The following is a 15,086-nucleotide window of genomic DNA, read 5'->3' on the forward strand; positions in this document are numbered from 1 at the left end:
GATGTGCCGATTTCAGGAACATGATGACGCACAAGACATCGGCCGATCGCAAGCTCTTCCCCAGCTTAATGGCATCGCCCTCTCGTGGAGCTCCCAGCGAGCTCAGGGAAGTTTATTGCAATGTAACGAACACACTTGCCTGACCTTAGGTAGAATTGATCGCGTTTCACCCACTGGTTGTCTCTCGTCATTCCACCTCCATGCTCCTCTGTCGCGTCTTGCTGCCCAGCAACACGCGTCTGACAACCACTGCATTTTCTGCTTCTATTACTTCTCGCCTTTACTCTACACCATTGGCTACCTGTGTTACTACCAGATACAGGCATTTGTTCACGACAATGCCGCCCAAACAGAAGCGCAAGTCCGCGGCTACGGCCGAGCCCAGCGACTCGGGTCGCAAGAGGACAAAGACGGAGCAGAACGGCAGCGCATCTTCCGACCCGTTACGCCAGCCGCATCCTTTCCACAAGGACGCCGAGAAGCATGGAATCGTTCTTCGAAAGTTCTATCCTCACGAGATGAGCAACGACCGGGCCCGCGCCTACATCAACGACGAGATCCCACGGCCTATCGAGGAGCTGACCGCCGCCCTCGAGGAGACGTCCAAGGCGCGCAAAGCCGTCAAGCCAAAAGATGCCGTGGTACATTGGTTCAAGATGGATCTCCGCACGACGGACAACCGATCACTGTCTCTTGCCAGCGAGAAAGCGAAGGAGACCGGGGTCCCGCTGATCGCTATGTACATCATCAGCCCGCAAGACTTCGAGGCTCACCTCACAGCCCCTATCCGCGTCGACTTCATGCTGAGGACCCTGCATGTCCTGAGGGAGGACCTTGCCAAACTCGACATCCCACTCTACGTCGAGACCGTTGAAAAGAGAAAGAGAATCCCCGACAGAATCGCCGAGCTTATGGGCCAATGGGGAGCCAGCCACTTGTTTGCCAACATGGAGTACGAAGTGGACGAGCTCAGACGGGAGGCAAAGATGGTCCGCATGTTTGCGGACAAGGGCCTCTCATACGAGGTCTTGCACGATACGTGCGTAGTCCCGCCAGGGCAGTTGACGAGCGGATCCGGCAAACAGTACGCCGTTTACTCTCCCTGGTTCCGCGCCTGGGTGCGCCACGTCCACGAGAACTTGGACCTTTTAGAGCTCTACGACCCCCCCGCGAAGAACCCAGCTAGCGCGCGAAAGAAGTTTGGGGAGCTGTTCGACACGGAGATCCCGGAAGAGGTGGAGGGCAGGACCTTGAAAGACGATGACAAGAAACGGTTTAGAGCCTTCTTCCCGCCCGGGGAGCACGAGGCACGGAGCCGTCTGGAGAAGTTCTGTGAGGAAAAGGTTGGCCAGTATCACAACAAGCGCAACATCCCCTATGACGCCGGGACCTCGACTCTCTCAGTGCACCTGGCCAGTGGAACCATCAGCTCGAGGACGTGTGTGCGCTACGCGCGAGACCGGAACAAGACCAAGAAGCTGGACGCCGGCAACGAGGGCATTCGAGTGTGGATCAGCGAAGTGGCGTGGCGAGACTTTTACAAGCACGTCCTGGTGAACTGGCCCTTCGTGTGGTACGTTGAGTATCCTCCCTTTGAACAGAGACGTCATGATCGCTGACCGGCTGCCTCCAGCATGAACAAGCCCTTCAAGCCCGAGTACGCAAACATCGAGTGGTCTTACGACATGGATGACTTCAAGGCATGGTGCGATGGCAAGACGGGCTTCCCCATCGTCGACGCCGCGATGCGCCAGATGCACGAGATGGGCTGGATGCATAACCGATGTCGCATGATCGTCGCCTGCTTCCTCGCGAAAGACCTCCTCATCGACTGGCGCATGGGCGAGCGCCACTTCATGGAGAACCTGATTGACGGCGACTTTGCCTCGAACAACGGCGGCTGGGGCTTCTCCGCGAGCGTGGGCGTCGACCCGCAGCCGTACTTCCGCATCTTCAACCCACTACTACAGAGCGAGAAGTTTGACCCTAACGGCGACTATATCCGGAAGTGGGTGCCTGAGCTCAAGGGGGTCAAAGGAAAGGCTATCCACGATCCGTACGGTCGCGGCGCTGGAGCGCAGGCGAAGAAGGCCGGTTACCCTGAGCAGATGGTAGAGCACAAGGGGTGTCGCGAGCGGGCGTTATCAGCTTACAAGCGCGGGCTGGATAGAGACGACTTGTAGAATACAGGCCCACGGGACTTGATTACGGTGTGTATTTGAACTATTACTGGCGACAGCTGGCAGGCATCAGGACAAGAATGCGACTGATTGTGTGGCATGAGGCTCATATCTCCAGTTACGGGGAATATCACCTGCATTCTTTTGGCTCGACAACTGTGCGGGCCTTTTGAACTTAAAGTCATTCGTCGAGTGGAGCCTTCATGTCGGACTCGTTCGACTACATGGTAGACAGTGAGTCACTGGCAGAACCATACGACATCTTTATTATGGTCTTCAAATATCCGCAACTTGTCGATTGACCTATTGCCAAACGTTGAAAGGCGTGACTACGAGCGACTACCCAGACACCCCGCCACAGCAGCCTACATGATCCAGGTCGCCACGCTTTGAAGACGTTAACCAGGTCCAACGCTCACAGCCTCAAATTCTGCTTTGCTGCACCTCGGGGAGACTGTTTCCGGCATCTGCTTTCAGGGTGGTAGCACCAGACGCGCCCATCAACTGCAGCCCCAGGCGCCAAGAAATGAAGTCTCCGATGGCTTGCATTTTCAACGTCGAGTCACCGTGAAGCCAAATCATCTCAGTCCAAGCGGTTCAGACTGTGGTCTTTGAGTGAGTCTCGTGACATTCACCTCGCCTCTGCTCACTCATGCTCCATCCGACCAGAATCGCGCCAGGAACCAAAGGCCCTTGATGCCGAAAATTGCCCTTCTTGACAACACTGCGATTTCATTTCGCCCATACACGTAACTGGTGGAAACGCCAACAAAGCCCAATCAAAAAATCTTCGGTACCGAGTGATGCTCGAGTCGTAGTCATGTGTCCCCCGACGTGCCGTCCGATGGCCCGATGCAACCTCGGAGGCTCACACTCCGGCACGCACCAACATCCTTAAAAACGCCCTGTTAAAGTTCTTCACCCCAAAAGCTGCCCCGTTCGACCGCTCTCGGAAATGACCTCCCCGCCCATTGGTCGCATTCGCCAGCGGTCACCTGCTTGCCGGCCCCGGCACATGGGCTAATCCCAGCGAACCGGTCCGATGTTGCCTGCTCGCTCATCCACGCCAGCAACGACAAGTGCGGCTCCAGATATCCCGGGACTCGAAAGAGAAATTCTACCGGGGGGTGATCCCTGATCGTGACCGTGGTTCAACGGCTTCAACAGCCGACAGGATGGAGTACATACCCCTGGGACGTTCATATTGGGACGGTTCTTGCCGAACCGGCGGCCAACCGGAAGGCATCTGCGACCCCACGGGGCTTCAGAGAGGATGATGGTAGAATAGGAATGGCGCCACGGAATGGAGGGTTCCATGAGACTGCGCGGCCAGAGGGGAAGGGGGATCTTGGCGACGTACCCCAGATATATATAAACAACCATAGCCAAGGCTAGCTGCCGAGACATTGCCCTCTCTGCATCCCTCAAGTTCCAACCACGAAACCAAGCCCAATATGAGGTCCATCATCGCCCTTGGCGCTCTTGTCAGCGGAGCAGCCGCGCAAGCCGGCGCCTACGCCCAGTGCGGCGGCTCTGGCTGGACCGGCGCAACCACCTGCGTCTCCGGGTACACCTGCACCGTCTCCAACCAGTGGTACAGCCAGTGCCTTCCCGGCTCCGGCTCTAGCAACCCGCCGGCCTCGACGACCCTGGCTACCTCCGTCAAGCCCACTTCCACTGCGGCCCCCGGTGCCGGCAGTTGGAGGTGGTTCGGCACCAACGAGGCCGGCGGCGAGTTTGGCGAGAAGACGCTGCCCGGCACATGGGGCAAGGAGTTCATCTTCCCTGACCCTGCCACCATTACCGTAAGCAGTCCCCAACTTTCAGACCAGCCACTTCCATATACTGACAAAGCGAGTAGACCCTCCGCGGGCAGGGCTACAACACCTTCCGCGTGCAGTTCAAGATGGAGCGCCTGACCCCATCCGGCCTGACCGGCGCCTTCAACACCGCCTACCTCGCGAACTTCACCGCCGTGATCAACCACATCACCTCCAGCGGGGGCTGGGCGGTGCTGGACCCGCACAACTACGGGCGCTTCAACGACGCCATCATCACCGACACGGCGGGCTTCCAGACGTGGTGGAAGAACTTCGCGACGCAGTTCAAGGGCAACGACCACGTGATCTTTGACACGAACAACGAGTACAACACGATGGACCAGACGCTGGTGCTCAACCTCAACCAGGCGGCGATCAACGGCATCCGCGCCGCGGGGGCGACGCAGTACATCTTTGTCGAGGGGAACCAGTGGTCCGGGGCGTGGTCGTGGACGACTGTCAACGATAACATGAAGGCGTTGACGGATCCGCAGAATAAGATCGTGTACGAGATGCATCAGTACCTTGATTCGGATAGCTCTGGGACGTCGGATGCTTGTGTGTCGACTACGATTGGGGTTGAAAGGGTCACTGCGGCGACGACCTGGCTGAGACAGAACGGAAAGATTGGTATCCTGGGAGAGTTTGCTGGTGGCGCGAACACGCAGTGCCAGACTGCTGTGAAGGGCATGCTGGATTACCTCAAGGCTAACAGCGACGTGTGGACTGGTGAGTCTGGCTTCTTTCGAACCCTCATGAATACGAGACTGACGAAGCAGGCGCCCTTTGGTGGTCTGCCGGCCCTTGGTGGGGCGACTACATCTATTCCTTCGAGCCTCCCAGCGGCACGGGATACAAGTACTACAACAGCTTGCTCAAGACGTACGCTCCTTGAGCGGTTGGCGATAGGGGCGGGTTTTGGTGAGGCTCTGGCCAATACGGTAGTCTCAGTGATGCAAGAGATAAGGGAAAGAAGTTCAAGCTTCATGGATATTCAATTCAATACTTCAGTGTACATATTCAACCGTATATACTCAACTTGCTTTCATGGAGAGTCTCTCGTCCGTAAAAACTGTGACTATGACCATCGATTACCCAGGCACGAAAGCTGTGCAGGCTGGATTGGTTTGGGAAGAGAGAGCTGTGTTGATTGCAGAACAAATCAGGCGTTGGATGTAGGCATAAGTGGTCGAGTTGGAGTCACCGGCAGTGCGCCTGGTTGATCGGAGATGATCCACTTATTCCGGAGCCGGCACCGGGAGGATGACGGGGCATCGGGTAGGTGCACCTGCACGCCCGCCATCATCAAATAACCGATGCAGGAAAGGACTATATGGCCGGGCATAAGGACTTTGGAACCGTGGCAATGTCCAGCGATGGCCACGCTCTAAGTTTGACCTCGAACAAGCAAGGTCCGCTCAGTAGAGTAACAGCGCAACATACTCACCAATCCCAAGGTCACCCACTAAGTAATTATGAACGGCTACAGTTCCATTCCGTATAGCAATAAACACAAATTCAAGGCAGAGCATGCGCCATTGAATGATGTGGCTGAACCGAATCGCATCAGCCAAGCTTTTTTTGCTGGCCTCCAGTGGCTTCACCTCGTCAAGGGCATTTCTTGGCATCCCGTAAGCGAGCAGAGACAAGCGTTGCGTGCCTGTCGACAGTTGCACCGGCCGATCGTGACTGACGTCACAGCACCAACACTTGGCACAGCGCGTGCTGTCGCGACTGTCTCTTGTCGTCAGGTACGACCTTACCTAGGCAGAATGAGCAGGATGACTGTGATTGCCAAGACTTGGGCGACGGCCTGGGAATGAGGACATGATCAAAGGCTTCGGCCTTTATCATCTGTGTCTGCCTTCTCGCTGTATGCTCCTATCGGTATCCCAAACCACTCTGTCGACCTGCGCATTCTCACTTCCTAGTAGCTGCCTGCAGCACTCTCCCCCGAACGTCGCCAGGTGCGTCAGCGATTCTGATTGACTGCCCGAGGATCTCCATATCCAACAAGATGGCGGGCTTCAACTTGTTTGGTCGTCGGCGACACGACCCTGAGACCCCTCTTCCCACCCATCGCCGCCGAAGCAGTGACGAGACCAAGATCAACGAGCGCTGGCACCGCGGTGAGCCGTATTCTATGGCTCACCGACCTCCTTTCATGCTATGGCTCAAAGTGACGTGGCTCGATATCTTGACGATGATAGCTATGGGCGCCATCGCTTTAGGTGTCAGTACCGCACGCGACCCCAACATCTCCAATGACGGCTAACATGTGAAATGCAGGTATTTCGAGCCCATCCGCCTGCGCACCGGCTGTTCCCTGTCACTTTCGAAGACGGCGAAGTGGTGTATCCTCAGTTCGCCTACCCTGCCATTCCGCAATATATCCCCAGCCATGCTGCAACTGCGCTTGGCGTCGGCGTCCCAATACTGGTCATACTCCTCTGCCAGATTCGCATTCGCTCGTTCTGGGACATCAACAACGGTATCATCGGTGTGCTCTATGCTCAACTGGGATCGGCCGTGTTCCAGGTCATGATTAAATGGTTGATTGGTGGTCTCCGCCCCAATTTCCTCGAGGTTTGCAAACCCGACATCAGCAAAGCCTCCCAACCAGGTGGCAATGCGACTGGTCTCGACGGCACAGGCTATGGCGGTATCATGTATACCTACGACATTTGCACCGCCGAGATGGGAGGTTCCCTTTCCAACGCATTGGAATCATTTCCATCGGGCCACACAACATCCATGTTTGCCGGCATGGTCTATCTGTACCTCTACCTCAACGCCAAGCTCAAGGTGTGGTCCAACTACCACCCATCCATGTGGAAGCTGATCCTTACCTACGCCCCCATCCTCGGCGCCACACTTGTGGGAGGCTCCTTGACCGTCGACCAGTCCCACAACTGGTACGACATCTTGGCCGGCGGCTTGATCGGTACGATGTTCGGTTTCTCGTCATACCGAATGGTGTATGCCTCGATCTGGGACTGGCGTTTCAACCATATTCCTCTCCACCGCAAGATGCCCCTCGAATACGATCTCGACTCTTTCGGCGACGGTCTGGTCGCCACCCGTAAGGCAGGCTGGGGCAAAGGACGGGAAGGAAAGCCCTACGGTACCGACAAGACGGTTAGGACCCGGTACAGCACTAGCAGGGACGGCCGTGGAGTTGGTGTTCCCCGTAAGGCGGTGACATCGCATCATGATAGGGCAAATCGTCGTTCTTCAGCCGGTGAGATGGTATAATGGGTCCGAAGTATGGAGTTTTGGTCGACACAGCTGCGATACCCGTACGAAGTTACAGCATGTTTTCATTGGATACCACATGTCGCGAACGAAAACGAAAGAGCTCGGGACTCGTCTCAATCTTACTTAATACTTGCTCAATTAATGTTATTCGAAATATGTTTTATTCAAAGCGTTGACCGCCGGCAGTCTCGAGTCCTGATCGTCAAACTCTGATGAGTTTCTCTTGGCTCGAGACCTAAGCTTCAGGTACAGACATAGGCTTTCGGCGCACGCTCATAGAATGTACTGCTATCATATGCGTGGGATACTATGGAATACGGTGCCTTCGGCTTCCGAAGCGAAGAGTTGCCTCATCGTCGACTTTCGGTCTGATGCCCGATGGGTCTCTGTGCTCCACATCCAGCACTGCCTTGTGTGTGAAAAGTCCATTATGAAAGTTAAAAAATAACTATAGCTTTATCTCAAACATGCTGCCCGCATGGCTTTCGCCCAGGAAACGTCGAAACAACAGACCCAGCACGTCAAGTTGCCGTTCTAGTCTGAAGTCTGTGGCAGCTGTCACGAAAGGCCAAGCGACGTTCGTATGAAGAGATTTGACAGCATCTTTGGCGCCAAACCTTGGGGTCTGAATCGTTGTCAAGACATGTGCGCTCTTGGTGCGAGGAGCGTCTCGTAGTAATTGAACGCCTTCGCGAGTCAATCCTGAGGCGGCTGCATGAAGACAGACGATTCTTGGCGTGCACAGCAATTCTTGGCACTGAACTTTATGAAGATCAGTCAGCGTTGCGGTGCGCACCCCCTGAGATGATGAGCATCGGTCAACTGATGGTTTGAGAGTCAGACTTTTGGCTGCCCGAAAACTCTAATAGGGGCCAAACAAACAGGACTCAAAATCTCCTTGCTCAGAGTTCACGGGAGTTAACCGCAACTTTCGACAGAGATATCAACAATCCTCCCACCTGTCGTTGAACCAGACTTATTTCTTGTTCACTTTTAGCTTAAAATAAGGTGTCTTTTAGTCGGACGGAGACAGGACGAAGGCCGCCTGTAGAAGTCTCCAGTCCGGAGCCCCGGATCCATCAAGATCCATCATCTCCACGCCGCCCGCCTCGTCTGTAGCGAAAAGAACGGCGAGAGCGCCGCACGGTCAGCCCCCAACCCCGTGCGACCCGAGAACTCCGGGATCCGAGAACCAACAACAACCCTGTCCCGAATTCCCGAGTAGATGAACGGGCTGCTCCAAGCTTTTTTCTTTTCCCCCTTCCAGAAAACCCGCCAGTACGGTCATTGCACCGATAGAGATTGAGGGACTGCCAAGAGCGTACGACTCGAAAAGTATGTCGTGCCCAGGCCATTAGCTGGTTTGACTTATGATGTGCAGAAGCCGCACGGCATCCCTTATATGAAAATCATCTTATGCCCCTCCGGCAGGTGGGATGAACTGCGTGGGCCTTTTGGTCCATGTCGTCGGATGGCGCTCCCGCTCGAGCTGTCATCCTGGGGAGGACCAACATATACCAGACTGCCCCATATGAGCGACTGGAGGTGCTTCTTTGGGGCAGTCCCACCGTCGAACGCGGATTAGCCCAGCGTGACACTCGCAATTGGGTTTAGAGTAGTTGCTACCATGCCCACGGAGAAGTCTTGTTTCCCCGTGGGCCAATGAATCTGACGCTGGAACACATGTCGGCGGTGGATATCCCACAGATTGTAGCGAGGCCAATTTCGCAGGCCGTTGATCCATCATATACACCAGATAGTGGAGAGGCTGGGCAGTCATCGATATACTAACCCGCGTTCGGTGGGATGCCGCTGGGGGTTTCGTAGATGGGAAGTCCGAAGTTCACCTCTTGCAGGGGACTCTCAGATGCGATGAACGGATAGCACTACTCTAATCTCAGTAGACTACAAGAAATCATGGTTATATATAAGCCTGCTTCATCACCCTCCATCTCATCATGTTTCTTTTCGGCAGGCCTCATCGCCAAACAGTTTCTTTCATTCAACCTTCAACACCTTTTTCCTTTCTCCTTTTCACAACTTCCCCCCCCTTTCTTTCACCAACCTCAAGTTACCAGTTCCAATAACCACACGTTACCGCCATTCAACACAAACTTCACAATGGCTTCCAGGCTGGTCCTTTTCACCCTTGCCGCACTGGGTGCTGCGAACCCCATCAACCCTGGTGGTCGTGACGCCGAGCGGCCGGCCCGCAGACACATCGGCGGCGTCGGACACCTTGCCCGTGCCGTGATGGCGCCCCAGCAGGCCAAGGTCGAGGTCCGCTTCGCCGGGCCCGGCGGCGGCGGCCCGGGCAACAACGGCTCTTGCGAGGACGACGGCAGCGACGTCGGCTCCAAAGCCGACCCCTCCACGGATAAGTCCAAGGATAAGTCCAAGGACAAGACGAAGGACAAGAGCAAGGACAAGAGCAAAGATAAGAGCAAAGACAAGAGCAAGGATAAGAACAAGGACAAAGGCAGCGGCTCCGGCTCTGGCTCTGGATCTGGATCTGGATCTGGGTCTGGTTCTGGTGGCAGCAAGTCAGGCGGCAGCAGCGGCGGCGGCGGTTCGAGCTCCGGAGGCGGCGGCGCCTACCTTGGGGGAGGCGGATCTTCGGCGAACAACGGCACAACTCCGGGAGGTGGTGGCGGCAGCAGCGGCGGTGGCGGCGGACTCCAAAAGACCTTCCCCACACCCGCCGGCACCGAGAACCTCTCCGCAGTCAAGAAGATCACCGGCGCTTTTGACGGAGGCATGAAGCTGTACGACCGCGTCCCGAGTACCTGCACCGGCGGCGAAGGAAACCGCAACGACGCCGCTTTCATCCTCGAGGACGGCGCGACCTTGAGCAATGCCATCATCGGAGGCGGTGCCGGTGAAGGTGTCCAGTGTGTTGGCAGCTGCACGCTCGAGAACGTGTAAGTAACCCACGATATACACCCCCATCCTCCTGACCTGTTAGACTGACATGATCCTGCAGCTGGTGGGACAAGGTCTGCGAAGACGCAGCCACCTTCCGACAGACGGGCGGCAAGTCGACGGTCCGCGGCGGCGGCGCGCGCGGCGGCTCGGACAAGGTCTTCCAGCACAACGGCGGCGGCGAGGTCGAGGTCATCGACTTCTACGCGCAGAACATCGGCCAGCTGTACCGCTCCTGCGGCAACTGCAAGGAGCAGACGGCGCGCACGTCGACCTTCACCAACATCTACGTCGACGGGGCCAAGACCATCGTCCACGTCAACGGAAACCTGGGCGACAAGGCGACTGTCAACGGAGCCTGCATTCTGGGCGGTGCGACCGTGTGCAAGAACTCCAAGGGTGTGACTGGCGGCGGCGAGCCTGGGGATGCGCCTAACGACCCCAATGTCTGCTCCGAGACCAATGTCAAGACTTCTGGCTGTTAATCAGCTCGCTTCATGAGGTAGCAGAACGCATCTGCTAGGTTCGGTTATGTATTGGGTACATGGTATATAGGGAGGGCACTGGCTCGCTGGATGTAGACTGGGTTTCTTGGGTCAGGGTTCTTCTAGCTGTACATACTTGGGCGACTGCTCTGTATATTGTCCAATCAAGCACATATGTTTCTTCGAATATCTTGGGAGTATGGGTTTCAGAATGTCGTCTCAAGAGACAGTGTCCTCAAGCAATGACAGTAAACCTCCGACAAGGTAAAAGCTCCCAGTAACCAAGACGTTAGTCTCTGGACCCCCGCCGCCAATGTTCTGTATGAAGTCGGTAGAATCCTCAACGGTAGGAACCACAAGCACCCTAGCAACAGGATCGAGGCGTCTCCATGTTTCTGCCATCTCCTTCTGCGCCTGGAGAGTTTTGAGCTCTGCGGGGTTGACGTTGAAGTTGGTGAGATCTTCATCATCAGTGTCGGCGGCAAAGACCAAAGAAGTATTAAACGGGGTCACGTACCAGATTTGGACTGTCGGGTTTTGAAAGTGACGTTGGTGCAAAACACAACATATCGAAACTTAGACTTGTTGGCCTTATACAGGCTCTCGTGCACCACTTTCAGCAAAGCATGGGCGTCTCTCGTGGACTGTTGGTTGAAAATCAGTGCACACGGAAGATTCCTACAGCAAATGATTAAAATTGGCAGCAGATGGAAAGAGGAACAGTGCAACTCACGAGTTCCGGGTGGCCGTGTCAAACCACCGACAAGCGACTTGGAGGCTTTGCTCATTATGAGCCCCATCTAGATGCCAGCGAATATTTCCCGTAATCTTTCTTTCGCATCTGCCTCTCCATACCATGGTCTCCAATCCACGTTTAACCTGGCTTGGGAGATAATCAAGGCCCCATGAAATAGGTGCTCCCCATCTCTGAAGAATGGCCCCTGCCAGGTGAATAGCAAGGGAGGCGTTCCTCTTTTGGAAAGATTCGTCTGGGTAAATGCTGATCTCTCCAAGGGCCGGTACCGGGTTGATCTTCATCAGGTTTGCCCCTTTCTCGGTTGCTCTGTCACTCAAAACCTTCATCGCTGCAGCGTCTTGACCTACGGTGAAAGCAGGGCACCCCCTTTTCATTATCCCCGCCTTGTGCCATGCGATTTGCTCAATCGCGGTACCGAGAGTCTGGACGTGGTCTATACCCAGCGTCGTGATGGCAACTGCAACCGGCTGATCGATGATATTTGTCGAGTCAAGCTCACCGCCAACCCCGACCTCGTAGATGGCTGCGTCAACTTTCTCCTGCATGAAGACGTGGAATGACATAAGAGTCAAGAATCGGAAGTAAGTCGGCTTTTCTTCATAACCCAGTTCCTGTTTTGCAGATAGAGCATCCCATACTTCGAAAAAGTATTGAGTGAAGAGCTCCTCTGAGATAGGCTTTGAGTCGAGTCTTATTCGCTCTCGTACTGATACGAGATGCGGAGATGTGTATAGACCAATCTTTCGTGGTACGCTTGACTCGTTGTGGAAGCTTTGAAGTATGGAATTCGTGTATGCGCACGTAGTCCCTTTACCTTTGGTCCCTGCGACGTGGACGATGTTCATGCGGTTCAGATCGCGAGGCTCGATAGTCAGTCAGGATTCATTGACGGGGCTCTGGGATGATCACAGTATAGCCAAGGCATCCAAGCCAGTACTTCATCTGCTTCAATGCGCCTCCATCTAGCTTCTGACCATGACGCCGCCTTTCTTCCAGGGCCTTGTGACCTGACTGCGTCGAGTTCAACAGATTGATGGCATCCTTCAAACAGTCAGTCTTTCTACGCCTACTAGTGTTGGGCTGGGAATTCTGGGGTAAATACCTCGTAGCTGCGCCTTGTAGCTTCCCTCACTGCCGGCATTTCCGAAGTTTAGAATGATGCAATAGTAGATTTTGATGAATAGCAAGGCACCAGCAACGCAACGGGAAGTATCTATATCAATCGTTTTTAGTGTCTGGTAGCGTTTACTCTCATATACGACCCAAAGATCCGGTTCGCTCAAGAGGCCATTCACTCTATGGAAATACGATTGAAGTTGTCGTTAGTGATGAGGTAAGTGCCTCGTGTCGTCCGATGTACGCAACCTTGCGAACAGGGAACTTGTGCTTGTAGCACGGCAAGATAAGCCGTGCCCCTGGCACGTTCTCATATCTACACAACGAATCTCGGAGTTTCGGGCGTGAATCCGCTTACAAACCGGTTTGATACAGGATTCTCGGTCCCAGCTCGCATCGTGCGCGTCGGGGATCAATGACCTACACCCAACATGCCGCGACTCGGTGCCACACTCGCTCTTCAAATCCCCGTCCTCCGGCCGAGATCCCCCAGCCACCATTCCGGCCCCCGAGACACCCCGGAAGACCCGTTTCGTTAACCCGGGACAGTGCATAGTCGCAACACCGCAACCGCACCTTCATCTGATCCACATCTCCGGTTTCACTCACCACTGGATGCCGGATCTTCCCCAAACACCCATCCGAGCTATTACACAATCATCAACGTGAACTTAAAGGATGGATGCAGCTGCAAGATGAACGACTCCTGGTGACTGCGGTTCTCAGCTCTGCAGCCTTCAAGTCAAAAACCTACTGCCCAAGACACCACAAACTCGACGCCAAACCACCAATCTCACGTGCCAAACCTCCCCCATCTCAAAATGACCGACCTCAAAAACCTCCCCGAGATATACTGCCGCGCCTGGGCCTCGCGCGACCCAGCCCCGCTCCTCGCCCTCTTCGCGCCCGACTCCGTCATGACCGACCACGGCGCGCAGATCCACGTGCCCTTCGCCTTCCTCGAGCGGCACCATAAGCACTGGAACGGCGCGCACGACGACTTCGCGGTGTGGCTCGACCCGCAGTACCCCGTCTACTGGGCGCAGCTCGACGACCGGGGCAACGGGTACTGCAGCTTCCGGACGGTCAACAAGGGCGTCTTCGTCAACGACCTCGGGCGGCGCAAGGCGACGGGGCTGCCGTTTCAGTACTCGGGCGTGATCGATCTGAAGCTGCGGGAGGGCAAGATCGTGCAGGCGGACGAGTGGTTGAGGGTGCCGTTTGAGGATAGCGTGGCGCCGGAGAAGTATATTACGATTTCGGAGGACAGTTTGAAGGGGGTTATGAGGAAGGATCTGCATCAGGAATGAGGGCAGTTGCGTTGGTGTAATGAGAGTCAATCTCATTTTTATATGAAGAATCATGTGCAACGCAGCGACCGATGTTGTGTGTTCAATTTGGTGACTTTCAACCTGCCCTTCTCATTATATACAGTGCCCTTTGCTAAGCGTCGCCTTACCACAATGACACTTGCACATGCAACTCATACAAATACATGATTACATTAATCTCATACCATCGTAACCCATTCTCATCCATCCACTCATTTCTTCTTCTCCTGGTTTCCTCCCCTACGACGTCGTCAGTGTCAACTCACCTCATCTCAACGGATCCAGCACTCACAGTATCGATAATGTCAAATCGCCCTGGATCTTAGCCTTCAGCTCAATATCGACATCAAGATCCATATCAAGCCGCACCGAAGGCGCCCCCTTGCCTTTGCCCTGCACCTGCTGCCCGTTCTGCGGCGCAACCTGCTGCGCGGTGGACCCGTCTTCTCCCTGCTGGTACTCGTACACCTGCCGCTGCCGCCCCTCCCGACGACGAACTCCCTGCTGTTGCTGCTGCGCCGCGACCTGGTTCCTCAAGTCTTGGGAGCTGCTTTCCGTCTCGGAGGCAGAGCTCTCGGTGGGTGCAGCGGGGTTCTTCGAGGGCCCGGGCTCCTGCGCCGTCATTGCGGGGTTCGCTGCCGGCGGCGCCGTTGGTTGCGTTGCGCGCTCTTCCGCGTGCGACGCCATTAGGTGTATGTTTAAAGTTTTGCTAAACCGTATGCGTGGTAGATCGTGCGACGTTAAACAAGGCAGTGTCTCTTGTTAGGTGCGACACGATAATTATTAGGTTGTTGACGTTGGAATGGGTATCGATAAGGACAGAAATGCTTCAGATCCAATGCTGCAGGGACTTGTGCGTTTTTCCACGCGCGCCCACTAAACAGAAATAAAACGCCTCAATTCAAAGTTCTAGAACGTGCCTGAATGACGTAGCGATGTGAATCATGCTGATGTCCTAGCCGCCGCGTGGAGAACCGTGTCTTGCTCCCTTTCGGGACGAAAAGGAGCAAGTGAGGATCATGTCGGGATGACATCATCCGCCGCCCCCCTCTGATCCCGTAGCGGGGTGGTTTGACCCACGAAACAATGTCGATAACTCGCGACCGAGAACGTTCGAAAAAGGATCAACGGGAATGACTAAGATCGTTTAAAAGATGATGCGGAGTCCGAAGGATAAGATTTGGGATGAACTCAGTTGCGGATGAATTATTTTGCAC

General features: G+C 55.2%; 7 protein-coding genes across 7 annotated transcripts; 5 read left to right on the forward strand and 2 right to left on the reverse strand.

Annotated features, from left to right (window-relative positions):
* Positions 1 to 338: 338 nt before the first annotated feature.
* Positions 339 to 2,183, forward strand: phr (Deoxyribodipyrimidine photo-lyase; the record flags this gene model as incomplete). Its single annotated transcript, XM_036642359.1, has 2 exons — positions 339 to 1,573; positions 1,634 to 2,183. 2 exons carry the CDS (start codon positions 339 to 341, stop codon positions 2,181 to 2,183), a joined length of 1,785 nt encoding a protein of 594 aa, XP_036491820.1.
* Positions 2,184 to 3,634: 1,451 nt separating this feature from the next.
* Positions 3,635 to 4,895, forward strand: gh5-1-0 (Endoglucanase gh5-1; the record flags this gene model as incomplete). The annotated part of the gene is made up of 3 exons (XM_036642360.1): positions 3,635 to 3,985; positions 4,042 to 4,729; positions 4,780 to 4,895. 3 exons carry the CDS (start codon positions 3,635 to 3,637, stop codon positions 4,893 to 4,895), a joined length of 1,155 nt encoding a protein of 384 aa, XP_036491819.1.
* A 1,122-nt stretch (positions 4,896 to 6,017) lies between these two features.
* Positions 6,018 to 7,255, forward strand: CGCS363_v010512 (PA-phosphatase related-family protein; the record flags this gene model as incomplete). The annotated part of the gene is made up of 2 exons (XM_036642361.1): positions 6,018 to 6,233; positions 6,290 to 7,255. The coding sequence occupies 2 exons, from the start codon at positions 6,018 to 6,020 to the stop codon at positions 7,253 to 7,255; spliced, it is 1,182 nt and encodes a 393-aa protein (XP_036491822.1).
* A 2,124-nt stretch (positions 7,256 to 9,379) lies between these two features.
* On the forward strand, positions 9,380 to 10,665 carry plyD-0 (putative pectate lyase D; the record flags this gene model as incomplete). Its single annotated transcript, XM_036642362.1, has 2 exons — positions 9,380 to 10,179; positions 10,242 to 10,665. The coding sequence occupies 2 exons, from the start codon at positions 9,380 to 9,382 to the stop codon at positions 10,663 to 10,665; spliced, it is 1,224 nt and encodes a 407-aa protein (XP_036491821.1).
* A 219-nt stretch (positions 10,666 to 10,884) lies between these two features.
* On the reverse strand, positions 10,885 to 12,563 carry met-6 (Folylpolyglutamate synthase; the record flags this gene model as incomplete). Its single annotated transcript, XM_036642363.1, has 5 exons — positions 10,885 to 11,126; positions 11,183 to 11,309; positions 11,521 to 12,285; positions 12,332 to 12,463; positions 12,525 to 12,563. The coding sequence occupies 5 exons, from the start codon at positions 12,561 to 12,563 to the stop codon at positions 10,885 to 10,887; spliced, it is 1,305 nt and encodes a 434-aa protein (XP_036491816.1).
* Positions 12,564 to 13,359: 796 nt separating this feature from the next.
* Positions 13,360 to 13,848, forward strand: CGCS363_v010515 (uncharacterized protein; the record flags this gene model as incomplete). The annotated part of the gene is made up of 1 exon (XM_036642364.1): positions 13,360 to 13,848. The coding sequence occupies one exon, from the start codon at positions 13,360 to 13,362 to the stop codon at positions 13,846 to 13,848; it is 489 nt and encodes a 162-aa protein (XP_036491815.1).
* A 233-nt stretch (positions 13,849 to 14,081) lies between these two features.
* CGCS363_v010516 (uncharacterized protein) lies at positions 14,082 to 14,493 on the reverse strand (the record flags this gene model as incomplete). The annotated part of the gene is made up of 2 exons (XM_036642365.1): positions 14,082 to 14,109; positions 14,162 to 14,493. 2 exons carry the CDS (start codon positions 14,491 to 14,493, stop codon positions 14,082 to 14,084), a joined length of 360 nt encoding a protein of 119 aa, XP_036491818.1.
* Between the last annotated feature and the right edge of the window lie 593 nt (positions 14,494 to 15,086).

The sequence above is a fragment of the Colletotrichum siamense genome, assembly GCF_013390195.1.
Source record: "Colletotrichum siamense strain Cg363 chromosome Unknown KSG_Cg363_contig07, whole genome shotgun sequence".
Taxonomy (NCBI): domain Eukaryota; kingdom Fungi; phylum Ascomycota; class Sordariomycetes; order Glomerellales; family Glomerellaceae; genus Colletotrichum; species Colletotrichum siamense.